General features: G+C 49.9%; 3 protein-coding genes across 8 annotated transcripts; 1 reads left to right on the top strand and 2 right to left on the bottom strand.

Moving 5' to 3' along the window:
- Positions 1 to 347: 347 nt before the first annotated feature.
- On the top strand, positions 348 to 3145 carry bricd5 (BRICHOS domain containing 5). Its single transcript, XM_040177507.2, has 6 exons — positions 348 to 539; positions 722 to 850; positions 946 to 1095; positions 1166 to 1273; positions 2018 to 2168; positions 2724 to 3145. The coding sequence occupies exons 1-6, from the start codon at positions 498 to 500 to the stop codon at positions 2816 to 2818; spliced, it is 675 nt and encodes a 224-aa protein (XP_040033441.2). The 5' UTR covers positions 348 to 497; the 3' UTR covers positions 2819 to 3145.
- Positions 3146 to 3185: 40 nt separating this feature from the next.
- Positions 3186 to 6069, bottom strand: mlst8 (MTOR associated protein, LST8 homolog (S. cerevisiae)). Of its 5 annotated transcripts, none has more exons than XM_040176959.2 (9): positions 5957 to 6069; positions 5514 to 5647; positions 5273 to 5324; positions 5024 to 5186; positions 4866 to 4941; positions 4590 to 4742; positions 4371 to 4495; positions 4128 to 4291; positions 3186 to 3781 (listed from the first exon to the last, which is right to left on the bottom strand). In XM_040176959.2, the coding sequence occupies exons 2-9, from the start codon at positions 5640 to 5642 to the stop codon at positions 3663 to 3665; spliced, it is 981 nt and encodes a 326-aa protein (XP_040032893.1). In that variant the 5' UTR covers positions 5643 to 5647; positions 5957 to 6069; the 3' UTR covers positions 3186 to 3662. The 5 variants fall into 5 exon arrangements, with proteins under 5 accessions (XP_040032893.1, XP_040032892.1, XP_077958738.1 ...); XM_040176958.2 differs by having other exon boundaries at positions 5514 to 5644; positions 5957 to 6044; XM_078102612.1 differs by having other exon boundaries at positions 5514 to 5709; positions 5957 to 6023.
- Positions 6070 to 6449: 380 nt separating this feature from the next.
- Positions 6450 to 10356, bottom strand: meiob (meiosis specific with OB-fold). Of its 2 annotated transcripts, XM_040176957.2 has the most exons (14): positions 10261 to 10356; positions 9827 to 9925; positions 9669 to 9726; positions 9347 to 9478; positions 9087 to 9159; positions 8747 to 8942; positions 8448 to 8548; positions 8183 to 8235; positions 7918 to 8013; positions 7671 to 7763; positions 7304 to 7448; positions 7009 to 7195; positions 6816 to 6902; positions 6450 to 6735 (listed from the first exon to the last, which is right to left on the bottom strand). In XM_040176957.2, exons 2-14 carry the CDS (start codon positions 9881 to 9883, stop codon positions 6622 to 6624), a joined length of 1392 nt encoding a protein of 463 aa, XP_040032891.1. In that variant the 5' UTR covers positions 9884 to 9925; positions 10261 to 10356; the 3' UTR covers positions 6450 to 6621. The 2 variants fall into 2 exon arrangements, with proteins under 2 accessions (XP_040032891.1, XP_077958737.1); XM_078102611.1 differs by lacking the exon at positions 10261 to 10356 and having other exon boundaries at positions 9827 to 10017.
- Between the last annotated feature and the right edge of the window lie 2910 nt (positions 10357 to 13266).

The following is a 13266-nucleotide window of genomic DNA, read 5'->3' as shown; positions in this document are numbered from 1 at the left end:
CTTTGTGTGCACGTGTTTTCTCTCTGGGTGGGAGTTGAGTGAACAAAGCGGACCCCCCCCCGCTCGGCCTTAAAGTCACCTTGGTCTGTCGTCGGCTGCATGCGTCTATCACCCCTCAGCCGACGACAGACTCTTTGCAAGCTGCACCTGCCTCACCCTCTTTGTCCATTGTCCTGGCTGCCGGGGGGGGGGGGGGCACTGATTCCTCTCTTACGCGTGTGTGTGTGTGTTGCAAAGATGGATAACCTTTGAGATGCTTAACAAGTCACATTAGACAAGGAGGAGGAAATTGCAGGAAGACGAGACCTCGGAAATTGAGTTTGGCAAACCTGTGACTGGTTTGGGAGGGGGGGGGGCACAGGGGGAGAGGGGGGGAGGGCTGCAGGCACAAAGAGAAGCTGCCCAGGTGTGTCCTGCCTCTCAGTCATGACCACGGCTCCATGCCGCTAGCTAGCAGAAGGGTGCCGACCGAGTGAGGAGCCGTCACGGGACACAGGATGGCGGCGTGTTGGAAACGTTTGGAGGAAGAGCCGTGCACGGTAAGCGAGCCGCCGACTGGGAACACGCGTGTGTAGCTTACATGCCGCTGCGTGCTGCATGGGGGGCGGTTGCGTGACGGGTTGAGACCCGCAGGTGTTCTTCCGCGTAAAACGTCCGCCAGCCTGCTACAGATCGACAAGTAAAAGCCCGTCGCTGCTCATGTGTGGAAACCCCTCTTCAGGACGGGGGCCCTGCTGCGCCCCCCCAGTCCCACTTCCCCCACAAGGCCTTCTGGGTCAGCATGTCGGCCGCTCTGCTCCTGGTGGTCGCCGCGCTGTGGTTCACGGGTCACCTGGGACCGTCTGGGCAGGTACGTAGCCTGTTCGTCGCCCACGTCGTGTCCCACCTGAGAGCTGAGCGGCTCTCACTAACCCCCCCCCCGCCTCCCCCGCCTCCCCCCCGCAGGCTCTACAGGTCGTCCGGATCACGGCTCCGGATCAGTCCGGAGTTCTGATCAACCAGTCGGCCGTTGTGGACCAGCACAACGACCTGGTGACCTTTTCTGTGACCTCGCCTGCCAACCAGACGTCCACCGTGCTCTTTGACGTCAAACACGTATGTGGGGGGGCCCGGTGAATGGTGGTCATGTTGGCGGGGGGGTCTGACGGTGCAGGTTGTGTTGCAGGGTGTGATATGCTACAAGCCCGTGGAGCAGGACAGCTGCTTCCTGCGGAGGATGGAGCCGTCCGACTACGACAACGCGCGCTCCCTCCTCGGCGAGGCCGCGCTCAAGGTAAACGTGCAGGCGACCTTTGGCCCCGCCGCGCAGCGCGAGAGGTCCCCCCCCTCGCCGCGTCCGGGACACGCGAGACTTAATTAGGACGAAAGGCCCCCGGGGGAGTAAGACCGCTGGCCCCCCTTTTTAACTCGCCGCTCTAATGCGTGAGCTGGCACCGATGACCTCGTGGCGCCGCTGAGCCGGGAGGGTTGGACCCACCTCACAAGGAGAGGGCCACACGAAGGGGGTGTACAGCCCCCCCCGGGCTGAATTCCTCAGCACATCTGATCCAGGATCGCCCCCCCACGGCGTGCCCAGGATCTTCTTACAGGAGGCTCCACAGCGGCGCACAAAGGCTGCTCTGTGAGGGCCTTTTACAGGCTGCCCCCCCCCTTTGTGACAAACACCTGGAGCTCTAATATTGACTCGGAGCCTTCAGAGTCTCTCTGATTCCTGACTGTGATTGGACGACATGAGAAGCAGCGTGGTTGATGATGTGAGGCCTCGGTAGCACCAGACCCCCCCCTCCCCCCCGCATCCAGATCCCCACGTCTTACTGGGGCCCTTTAATCCCTCCCTCTATTCTGCACAATGGTCCTCTTGGTGTTTTTGCAGTGAAGAGTAAAAGGCGCCGCTCGAGCCCACTGATTGGTTCAAAATACAAAGAAGCACAAATGTTTCGGGCTCCAAGCAGCTCGAGTGCTCCTCACATCATCAACCATCACGAGACCTCCTTCGTTCTCCTTGCGTCCTCGGCAGAGTCCGATCCGGCTGTCCGGCAATGAGACCCGCAGGCAGACGGAGTTCCTGGGGGTGCTGGCGGCCGGCCGGGTGGACGCGTCCGCGCTGGGGGGGCCGCTCCGGGCTCTGTGTCGGGACAGCGCCGTCCACTGGACGAGGAGGGTCGAAGGTGAGAAGTGATCCCCTCTCTGACATGGTGACATCATCATCTTACCCCTGAATAACAGCACACGTGTATGAAATATTTAGACTTGTTTTAGAACAAATGGGCTTCATGCTTCATGCCGTCAGTATTTATAGACACTTTCACAATGTGGACATGATAAGATAAATATAAAGTGACATTTGGAAGAACATGTGAAATGACACGTTATCGGAGATATGAGTAATATCGAGTTCTGGGTTCGTTGTCCGTACGCACGCAGCTTCAACAACCAGCCAGCCGGTACAAAGAACCAACGCGTCACACAAACTGATCTATGACACTACTGTAAAAATACATTTCACAACCGCACTTTGACTACACGTTGGTGTAAATATTACCAATTCATCATCAACATGTGACTGCAAATTATATGAGGGGGAATTTATACTCCAGTCAAAAGTTCTGTCCAAACTCTTTACTGCGAATCAAAAACTAAAACCGTTGAATATCAAAGTTCTGATGCATCCTTCATGGTTGACGTTGTCACTGTGATTTAAAGCCTCTGCGTGTTGTGTTCAGGTGCAGGGAGACAGAGGCTGGTCTACTTCTGCATCGACATCTGCTTTCCCAGCGACATCTGCGTGTCCGTGTGCTTCTACTACCTGCCGGAGTGACGCGGCTCCTCTTCCTCGCTCCTCTTCCTCCCAGCCCAAGCTCCCTCCGCGAGAGAGAACAAAAAACAAAAGCCGCCTTTGACGGTTTCCTTCGAGCCGAACCAGTGGAGCGGCCGCCCCGTCAGAGCGATGGAGACAGGCTGTCGCCGTTATCGCCAGAGCCCCGTCGTCACTCCTCATGTGTAATAACCTCAGAACAAAGATCCCCCTTTAACCAATTGTATTTCCTGTAACTCACTGCAGCTGTATGATCACATGTAACCGTTTCCAGTCGCATCGTACGATTTATTTTAACACGAAATAAACAACTTGTGTATTTGAGGCAAATTTTTCTTCATTAGACTGAAAACAAGACAAAGCTCCGTTCTTTTGAACAACGTATTTACTACAGAGTCATTTTCTGCACATAGTTCCTTTCAACACGTGATCACGGAGAAGCACAACTTACCTCTGAATAAAGAGCATTAAACGCATCGTACATGTGACACATGACACGCGGATCATAGTTACGGTGAAACGTCTGGTCCTTTAGATTCAATAAATACGGTAATAAGAGTCGAATAGGGTCAAAAACAAGTTCCGTACAGAAGGCGAACGTGTTTCAGTCCCACTAACACCTACGCTGGTGGTCCACCGATTACATTTGGTGCAAACTGGTGAGTTTGGGCCTTTCAGATGGATTTTGGACTTTATGCATTAGGATTTCGGCCTTGCTGCATCTGGCAAGTGAGAGCACTGAGGGGATTCGGCGTGACGCTCAAACAGGCATCGCTCAGGCGCTCAGAATTCCCCATCTAGGCACATCTTCCAAAGCGTCCATCGCTCTCGTCCTCGTCCCTCGTCCTCAGCCCAGCACGCTGTCATTGAAGGCCAGACACACCACGGCCTTCTGGTGGCCGCTGTATTCCCTCTTGATCTCGCCCGTCTCCACGCACCACAGGCGGGCCAAGTTATCCGAGGAGGCTGCGGACGGAAGAGGTTTATTCAGTCGGAACCCGTTTCTCAGAGGCTCTTTGTCTACATACAAGCCTGTAGTGAAGGAACCTGTGGACCACTTTAACCGAACCCAAACAAAACTGCTCCTACATTATTGACAGTAACGTGTGGCGGAACATGCAGAATAAACCGACAAATCAATAGCGTGAAACTTTAGGTTAAGTTATTGCATAGAAGACCAAAAACTAGGCTTGGCTAACTACAGCTTCAGGTAACGCTCTACAGGTGTGGGGTCATCTGGGGAGCTGAGGACCTCAGCGTAGAAGGGTTGTGGTGCAATGATGGTCCGTTTTACCAGGGCTCACGTACTGACCCGTGACGATGTACTGGGAGTCTCCGGAGAACGCGCAGTCCCACATCCAGCCTCTGGACGTCTCCCCGGGATTGTTACTCTTGATGCTCAGCTCCGTCATCAGCGAGAAGTTGGAGGTCCTCCAGATCTTACAGGTCTGGTCCGCCGAGCACGTGGCCAACAGGCTGAGAACACAACAGCTGCGTGTCATCGGCGACTGCAGCGCAGAGAGAGGCGCAGCGTGCGGAGGCGAAGGGCACTCACGTGGAGTCGGGGCTGAACTTGCAGCGGAGGGAGTAGCGTTTGTGCGCGGGGATCTTCGTCTTCGGGATGAGCTGAGTCACCTCATCGCCGATGCCCCCGGCAAGGTTCCACACGTAACAGTTTCCCTGAGAAGGAAAAACAACAACGCCGAAATCCACGAGGCTTTGGATGATTTGGTACCCTCTTTTGAACCCTCCTTCGGACGCTTTGAGAACTGACCGAGCTGTTGACCGCCGCCATGTAACTGGCGTCTGCGTCGATGTGAACCGAGTTGACCGAGACGTCCGGCTCGGGAATCAGCTGTTCGTTGTGGTCGGTCTTCAAATCCCAGATGTGAATCACTCCGCTTTGGTCTCCAACGATCAGCTCCGCCTGGAAACACACCCAACAATGAGCGCTAACTGACATCTCTGAGCTCACAGGCTGCCGCCGACTTATGAGAACGCGGCCGAAATAAACAAGTCAACCAGTGACGCAGCAGTGCGCATGTCTCACCTGGTTGGGATGCAGGCACACGCAGTTGATGGGAGCGTTGACCTGGAATATCCTCTGACACTGCAGATTCCTTGACCTGGGAGGAGCGGCAGGGACGGGAGTTAGAGCGCGGAGTAAACGCGCGTCGTCGCCGCCACCGCCGGCTTCCTTTGCCGTACCTGAGGTCCCATATGCGAGCCATGCAGTCCTCTCCGCCCGTGTACATCCAGCGCCCATCTTCGTGGAAGCCCACAGACGTGATGTTCTTGCTAACGCCGTCGTAGTTGATCACCGGGTTGGGATTGTTGGAGTTCAGGTCGTACATGCGGATGTGCTGGTAACCTACAAAGCAGAGCGCGACGGCCGTAAGGTAAATGGCTGAAGTCACTTATGAAGTCCAGGAGGGCGGCGAGACATTCTGAACCAACCTGCTGCTGCAATCATACTCCGGTCAGGTGTGACCTCGAGGGAGTTTACCTGCTGGAAGCCGATGCTAAGGAAGTGGATGGTTGTGGTGGTTTTGAATGATCATATTTCACATTAAACAACATGACAGAATAACAAAGATACAAGATCTTAATGCCACTTTTCTACCGTCCGCTCCGTTTCATGTTCTCGTGGAGTTGAATTGCTGCTGTCCACCCGTTTTCACAGTGAGAGTATGGATACAGAGTCCTGGTGCTGCACCGTCCTGGTGCAGATCCCGCTGTGGGCCTGCCAGAACCGGACCGTGTGGTCGTATCCGGCCGTGGCCAGAATGACCGGGTCGCTTCCCACCGTCCCCTGGTTCACGTTCATGGCTGCTGGCCGAGGGAAGGGGGTGTGAGACGGGGCTGCCGCGGGGCTCCGACCGCTAAATGAAGCACTTCAACGCGGTTTCATTGTTACGTAAACGTTACACGGTGGAAAGATGTAGTCAAGCTGTACGTAAGCTAACCTGCAGGCTAGCGTTAGCATAGCAGGCTAACTATTCAAGGTCCAAACAGGCAGTTAGCTTAGCCAGCGTTTCAACTTCAAAGGCTGTGAAATGTAACTAAAGATTTGTCACTGTGTGATTTTATGTATGACAGTTACGATAAGTTAACAGAATATGTCGGACAGGTTTAGTTTACCTTTCGGTGTTGTGTTGACGGTAGATTTCCGTACGTCTCCCTAAAGTGTTCCGGAGCAACATACGAAGACTCAAAGGTTCCGCTTTGATAACCAGCACTTTGCTGCCCCCTGCTGACTGGTTTTATCACCGGACAAACGTAGCGCAGCCTTAAAGGTTTAATATGTCCACTTATTCATCAAACTATTTATAACACATTGTAGTTGGTTGTGCTGTTGGAAATTACTCTGTATTGTTCTCTTATTGATTAAATAACCAACAATGTTTATAATGGTGCAAAATAGAATTCTGCAAATTAGAAAAACCTTTATAAAATGCAGTTAATCTCTACCGACATATCACCAACAGCACAAGACTTTGCTCCAGTGACATAATGATTTAATCAAAATGCACATGGGTAAATATGACAACAGTAACTTTAATTACAATGTTCAATCAGAATATGAATTGTGAAAATGAAGAATGGTGTTTTGATACATTTGACACGTGACATATTAAACGTATAAGTTAAGTTTATTGAACAAATATAAAAAGTAGTCAAGCCAACGGTACTTTCCTAAATATAAATATGTGAACAGGTTCAAATAAATAAATAAATAAATAAATAATACAGCGAGCGTGTCAGCAGGGGAAGCGGCTCTCCGGCCTTGTCTCTGTGTGCCGTGATCACGGCCGCTGCAGCAGGGCCGACATGTGCTGCTTCACCTCTCCTGGGTCGGCCAGGCAGCAGTCCAGAAGCACCCCCCTGGTCCCGGACCTGTGCTTGGCGGAGGGGACTATCTGTAACGTGTCGTAAGAATGTGTCAGCTTATGACTTGATTTCACAGCGAACGCGGCGAGTCATTTAAAAGCCTCGATACCTTCACGTATATTTTGCATCTCTCCAAAAGAAATCTCCACTTCATCACAGTCCGCTCGTCATCGGTCAGACGGGTGAACTCTTCCGTCTACAGCAGGAAGGAAAGAAGTAGCGTTGATCTTATTATTGAACACGGGAGCTGCTGCGTGTGGAGTTGAGGCCGAACCCTGCTGGTCCTTTGAGATGGTCCCCACCGTACAGCCCAGAGTCTTTTCAGCTACTGGGCTCCTGAGGCTGCAGGCCTGCAGGGTTCCCGTGTGGTCCGTGAAGTCCACCAGCAGGTCAAAGCCTGCGGTGGCCGAAAGAGGCTGATCCCTCCCCGGACACGACGCGTTGCTGCAGCTCTGAGCGTCCTCAGTCACCAGGAACTTACACCTGGAGCTGAGACGACGAGGGAAACATCACCAGTAGAAGATAAACTCGCTCAACAAAGTGCAGTGAAGCGTCGGAGCTGCGGAGGAAAAAAACGTGAAAGCAGCAACAATTTACCAACGCGCTTTGATCACTTTGGAAACAGAGGAGTCGAGATCCAGCCTGGAGACGAAGCTGTACGTGATGCCAAAGAAAGCTTCGGGGTTCTCCTGGGCCTTGTGCTTCAGCTGGCTCACGGTGTACACGTCGGTGATGGAGTCTACTGCAGAGACACAGGCAGCACCACATAGTGCACGTCATCACACACAGGCATCGTCACAGTGTCAACACGTAATGCAGCGCGAGGAGTAACGCAAAGGAGGGAACAGTCACTTCACATCATAATGGAAATAGCAAAGAGAGAAAGAAAAGTCCAACATGAGGGAACCGTCGCCTTAGTTTCACAGTGAAGATGCAGTGAGGAGAGCTGGTCGCTATGAGCTACCAGGCACGTCTTCTGGCTTCTCATCTTGATCCAGAGCGCCAGACTCAGACACTTCTTTAGCATAGCTGAACAGCAGACTGGCCTCCCTGGTGTCTGAGGGAATAGATGAATGATTTGCACAGCAGTTAGACGATACCCCCCCCCAGCTAACACTAAACCGTGGCTAAAAACCTTGTTCTTTGATTACTTGCGCATACAGTTATACATTACAGCGCATGCTTTTGCTTGCGTCGCTGTGATCTCTCACCAGGATTGACGGTGATAATGGTTTTCGAGTTAACGGTTGCCGTCATGCCGCTGCGAAAGCTGTCAAAGCTGATCTTTGCATCTGATATGAAGAGCACTTTGAGTGGAGAGAAGAAGTTAAAACAACGTAAACACACAGTCACGTCTGAGATGTGCACCTCGGTGTTTCTCTCCGGTACGGTGTGTTAACGGGACGTGACCGGCGGGAATAAAAGTTAAATCAAGGTTTGTTTTGTGGCTGGAAATGGGCAGCAGCTGTTACCCACCAGTCTCCTTGGGTATCAGCGTTTGCACAAGCTGAATGGCTTCTCTATCCCAGCTGTGAGTGAAACAGAGGTCAAACAGGCACTCAGTGAATATCAAACACACATGGAGTTCAGCAGGTTAATCCAAAGGTTCATGACTCCAAAGTCAATCTGTGGTAACATAAAGACACACAGCAGGGAGCCAAAGGGGCGAAGGGGATGAAGTATCACACGAAAGCAATCCATCTTTATTCATTTTCCAAAGGAATGAAACAGCGTGACGCACCAGACAAGCGGGAAGGAAGAGACGGAGTCGTCAAAGAGCTTCACTTCCAGCCGCTGCCCTTCGCGCCTGTCAGACGTGGTGAACTGCTTCGGCTCTCCAATCTGAAAACGTAAACAGAACCATCACGTTCTCTCCCCTTCCTGGAGAAACCTGAAAAATAGTTCTTGTTTTGCATCCACACTTGCTAAGTCTTCATTATCTGTGCAGTTGTAATATTTAAAGCTAGATTATACGCTGTACGTGTCACGTGGACGGAGTTTGTCCATTTTCCATCTGAAATGAGCATATTGCCACCTTACCGACTTCACTGCAGCCAGTATGTTTATCACTGTGCCATCCAGCTTCTGCCCGTTGGCCACGATGTCTGCCAGAGAGTAGAAATCACGGGAGTCCTTCACTGGCAGGTGGATCAGTGGCAGCAGCCTGTCGATGGTTCCCAAGTCGGCACACAGACACACCTGGGAATGAGCCTCGGACACCAGCAGCCTGTAGAGGCTGGGACAGCAGAACCATTCAGATATATCATATGATACACAGCATTACATTGTGTGAACCTCACTACCCTTCGGCTGTGTGGAAGCACCACAGGATGAGCGTGAGCAATTGATCTGCAGATCACGTATTGAATGTGTGAATTACCTCGGTGTTGTGGGACAGTATCTGTCCCCTTTGTCTGGGTCTTTGTTGGTGACTAAAGGGTTTTCAATGATAACTGGAAAATAATAAGAAACAGTTTTGTGCGCCATCAAACCTTCAGTCATTGAACATTGACAAAAAATATCCTTTTCTGTTGCTACCTTATTTTCATTCTGCGGGTAAACAAATCAAAATCACAAACTGACCAAAGCTTTATTTTGTCCACTAATATTGATATTGGTGAGTAATGAACGCATCCGCACCACAGTCTCCAGTGCTGAAGCCGTTGGAGAGCCCGTTGATGTATCCGTCGTTTCCCCAAGCCGACACGTTAATAAAGAAGTCAGGTGAGTCCTTAATGGTGAAGCTAAAAGTGAATCTGTCTACACCAACATCTGGAATTCAGATGTACGGATTCAGTTAATGTTGCATTACAGCCCAGAGGACGCGTGTGCGTTGTTTCGTATATACATCTATTCTCCAGAAGAGGGAGCTGCTGCACAAGACGCAGAGGCACAAAGCTGTAAACAGGACGTGTCAATGACGATGACTTTGACAGCTGCACAAATGTAAAGAAATACTTACTTTTTCTGTCAGGAAAGCTTCTGACATCAGTTTTCCCAATAATGATGCCTGCCACTCTCTGCAAAACACGACAAGGGCAGTGTGTGCAGACGCCTGTTCAAATACATAGATACTTATATTGATTTTGTTTTAAGGGAGTAAGGACGACCTGCACTCACCGGGTGGGAGAAGTTGGGGTGGAGCTCAGAGATGGAGATGTAGGTCTGAGCAGCCATTTTTATTCATAAAGTAAAGCCTCCACACAGTTAAAACTGTCTCTGTCACAGATAACAACTAAGTTAATAGTTGTGGTTTAATTCTTCCCGGCATACAGTGTTTCTAAGATTAAAACGTTACACAATAGTGGAAACGAGCCTTAAAACAGTAAACGGTTCTGTAACTAACGTTAGCTAAGTTAAGCTGTTAGCATTAATGTTAATGGAGGTTAACGTTAGCTAACGTTAATAGTGTCTCCAGGATAATGTTTTAATTTTAGCTAGCTGACTTTCTAACTGTTGTATCACCTCCCCACATGGTGGGGAATTCATTACATCAAGTAAAATCACTAACTACAACGTTTCCCGTTTAAATGAAGGTTACTTGTGTTCTTTACCTGCTTCTCCTCAGTTTGTTACGTTTATCGCGGGAAAACTGATGCACGCGACCGTGAACTGAGACTGCGCGCGACGCACGCGTGCTGCCTTCACATGCAGTCGGAAAAGCCAGAACAAGAATCATAGAGGATGATGGACATGATACGATGTGTTTTGTAATATGCTGTATATGTGTCGTGTCTATTTAAATTAAATTACTAACTTTCACAACGCTTAAATATTCAGTCTCTTATTATTGCGCAGGAAGTTCTGTGCTGTTGTTCTCTCCTGAAGCAACACTTTTCTGACAAAAGCCCACAAAAGCAATTACACTCGCACATATGGAGCTATTTTTTAAATGACATATTATTGGATCATATTCTATATCCTCCATAGAAAAATGTTAACATTTTTACATACAATAATAAATGTTCCTGTGTATTTAGATTAGAATGTGATGCTGCTGTAATCAAACCTCCACATCATTTCCACCAGTTTAATTTATTTTGTAGGATTCAACCAATATTTACCTAATTGCATGATCATGCCATAGATGAAATCTACAATTTCAACCCACAATCAGTACAGTAAACATCCCTGCAGCTAAACAAACATGCAAAAAACAGCACTGAACAATACAACCGCTGAATCACCGATGGACCCATTGACTGGAGGCTGTAATATTACACCAACATTCACCTCACAGATGCACACGTCATATTTGCGCACTGTGTGACTGATCTTGTTATGAGTCTCTACAGTGAAATGCGTCCCTTGATAAGCCATCCCATCGTCTGAAGCGTGGGATCTGCCCTCGCCGGGTTCCTGGTTTGTTTAGAAATCACACGGCTGAATGTGATCGCATCCACCTGAGGAATCAGGAGGTGTAACGATAAACTCTCATCCAGCAAAGCCTTGTTCCTTCACCAACTGACCTTCTTGCAGATATCTCATCACTGTGACTAATGTTGGTCTTTTTAAGGCTGTGATATGTTTGTTATATCGCGGCCAAAATGTGTTCCTAATCGCTAACGCTATAAAGGCATCTCTCTCTCCACAATAACACGACACGGAGAAATGACTCCCCTGCAGACGGGCTGGTGTGCAATGTGCCATCAATGTATTGATGGACTTGGTATAATGTGGTATAATGTGAACTGATTAAATACATCAAACATGGAGCTACGCAGACGAATCCATTTGCCATTTGCACCGGTGCCTGCCTGCCTATTCAAATGAAAGCAAATTTTAAATTCTAATTTCATTAGTTTTTCCTGACTACAGTTTGTGAGTCCATTACTCACGGCAGCGCCGTAAAGCTTCATCAGATAAATCAAGTTAAACGTACTCTCGCTTTAATGATTTACCCATAATGAATGCTTGGCCTCAGGTCATGAATCATACTTTCTCTCAATATTCCGCTGGTTCTTTTGAAGTGGTTTCAGCAAACTGTTTTCTCTACAATAAGCTGCAACATTAGGTCTCGCTTGTCCCCTCTGATGGCAAGACGTACCTGCAGGCGGACATAACTGCAGGGGGACGTTCCTGCAGGGGGACATATCTGCAGAGGGACGTTCCTGCAGGGGGACATATCTGCAGGGGGACGTTCCTTCAGGGGGACATATCTGCAGAGGGACGTTCCTGCAGGGGGACATATCTGCAGGGGGACGTTCCTTCATGGGGACATATCTGCAGAGGGACGTTCCTGCAGGGGGACATATCTGCAGGGGGACGTTCCTTCAGGGGGACATATCTGCAGGGGGACGTTCCTACAGGGGGACATATCTGCAGGGGGACGTTCCTACAGGGGGACATATCTGCAGAGGGACGTTCCTGCAGGGGGACATATCTGCAGAGGGACGTTCCTGCAGGGGGACATATCTGCAGGGGGACGTTCCTTCATGGGGACATATCTGCAGAGGGACGTTCCTGCAGGGGGACATATCTGCAGGGGGACGTTCCTTCAGGGGGACATATCTGCAGGGGGACGTTCCTACAGGGGGACATATCTGCAGGGGGACGTTCCTACAGGGGGACATATCTGCAGAGGGACGTTCCTGCAGGGGGACATATCTGCAGAGGGACGTTCCTGCAGGGGGACATATCTGCAGGGGATGTTCCTTCAGGGGGACATATCTGCAGAGGGATGTTCCTTCAGGGGGACATATCTGCAGGGGGACGTCTGCAGAGGGACGTTCCTGCAGGGGGACATATCTGCAGGGGGACGTCTGCAGGGGGACGTCTGCAGGGGGATGTTCCTGCAGGGGGACATATCTGCAGGGGACGTTGCATATCCATCTCAGCTGTGTTCTATGTCGTACTGCCAATCAATTAGTGTCTCGTAGTGAACACAATTGCTGCTTCTTAAGAAAACTGCCTTTCAAACTTAGAATAATAAAACGTCTTCTGGAAATTGAGGCATCGAACCAGACCCTCAAACATTGTCACGCTGTCTTTTTTCGACATAGTTAAATGATACTTATATTATTATGCTTGTACTTTCACACTGTGGTACAGTAATACATATCAGAATAGCCTGCTTCCTCCACCAATGTTCACACTTAGCGACTGGACCTCCACGGTGACAGGGGGAGATCTGTGTGTGGGACATGAGACGAGAGGCACGGCAGAGACAACCCAGAGACGAGTCCGTCGTGGGACAGCCACATGCTGTCCTCAGCTTACACAGCGGCTCAGAGTCATTGTTTGATCTAATTTAGGGAACTGGTGTTTACATCCACATGCATTGTACCAAAAAGCACCACAGAGGAAGTGGGCGGTGACTCTTTAGTATTTGGGCTGGTGAATCAAAGATTTTAGTTCGCACGCAAGCACGCAAGCATGCATGCACACAAATAGACACAGTATAATATAACATATATATATCGTGTTGTGCGTTTCTTTTCTTTGCACTGCCTCCTGACAGAGACACCCTGCGAGGATCTAATGGAACCAATCGTTATTAAATCATTAAAACACATCGTGGTGAACGGCGTTGGCACGACCCAAACGTCCAAGTTTAGCTT

Source organism: Gasterosteus aculeatus, chromosome 5, assembly GCF_964276395.1.
Source record: "Gasterosteus aculeatus chromosome 5, fGasAcu3.hap1.1, whole genome shotgun sequence".
NCBI lineage: Eukaryota > Metazoa > Chordata > Actinopteri > Perciformes > Gasterosteidae > Gasterosteus > Gasterosteus aculeatus.
This window is presented reverse-complemented; position numbering and strand designations above follow the sequence as displayed.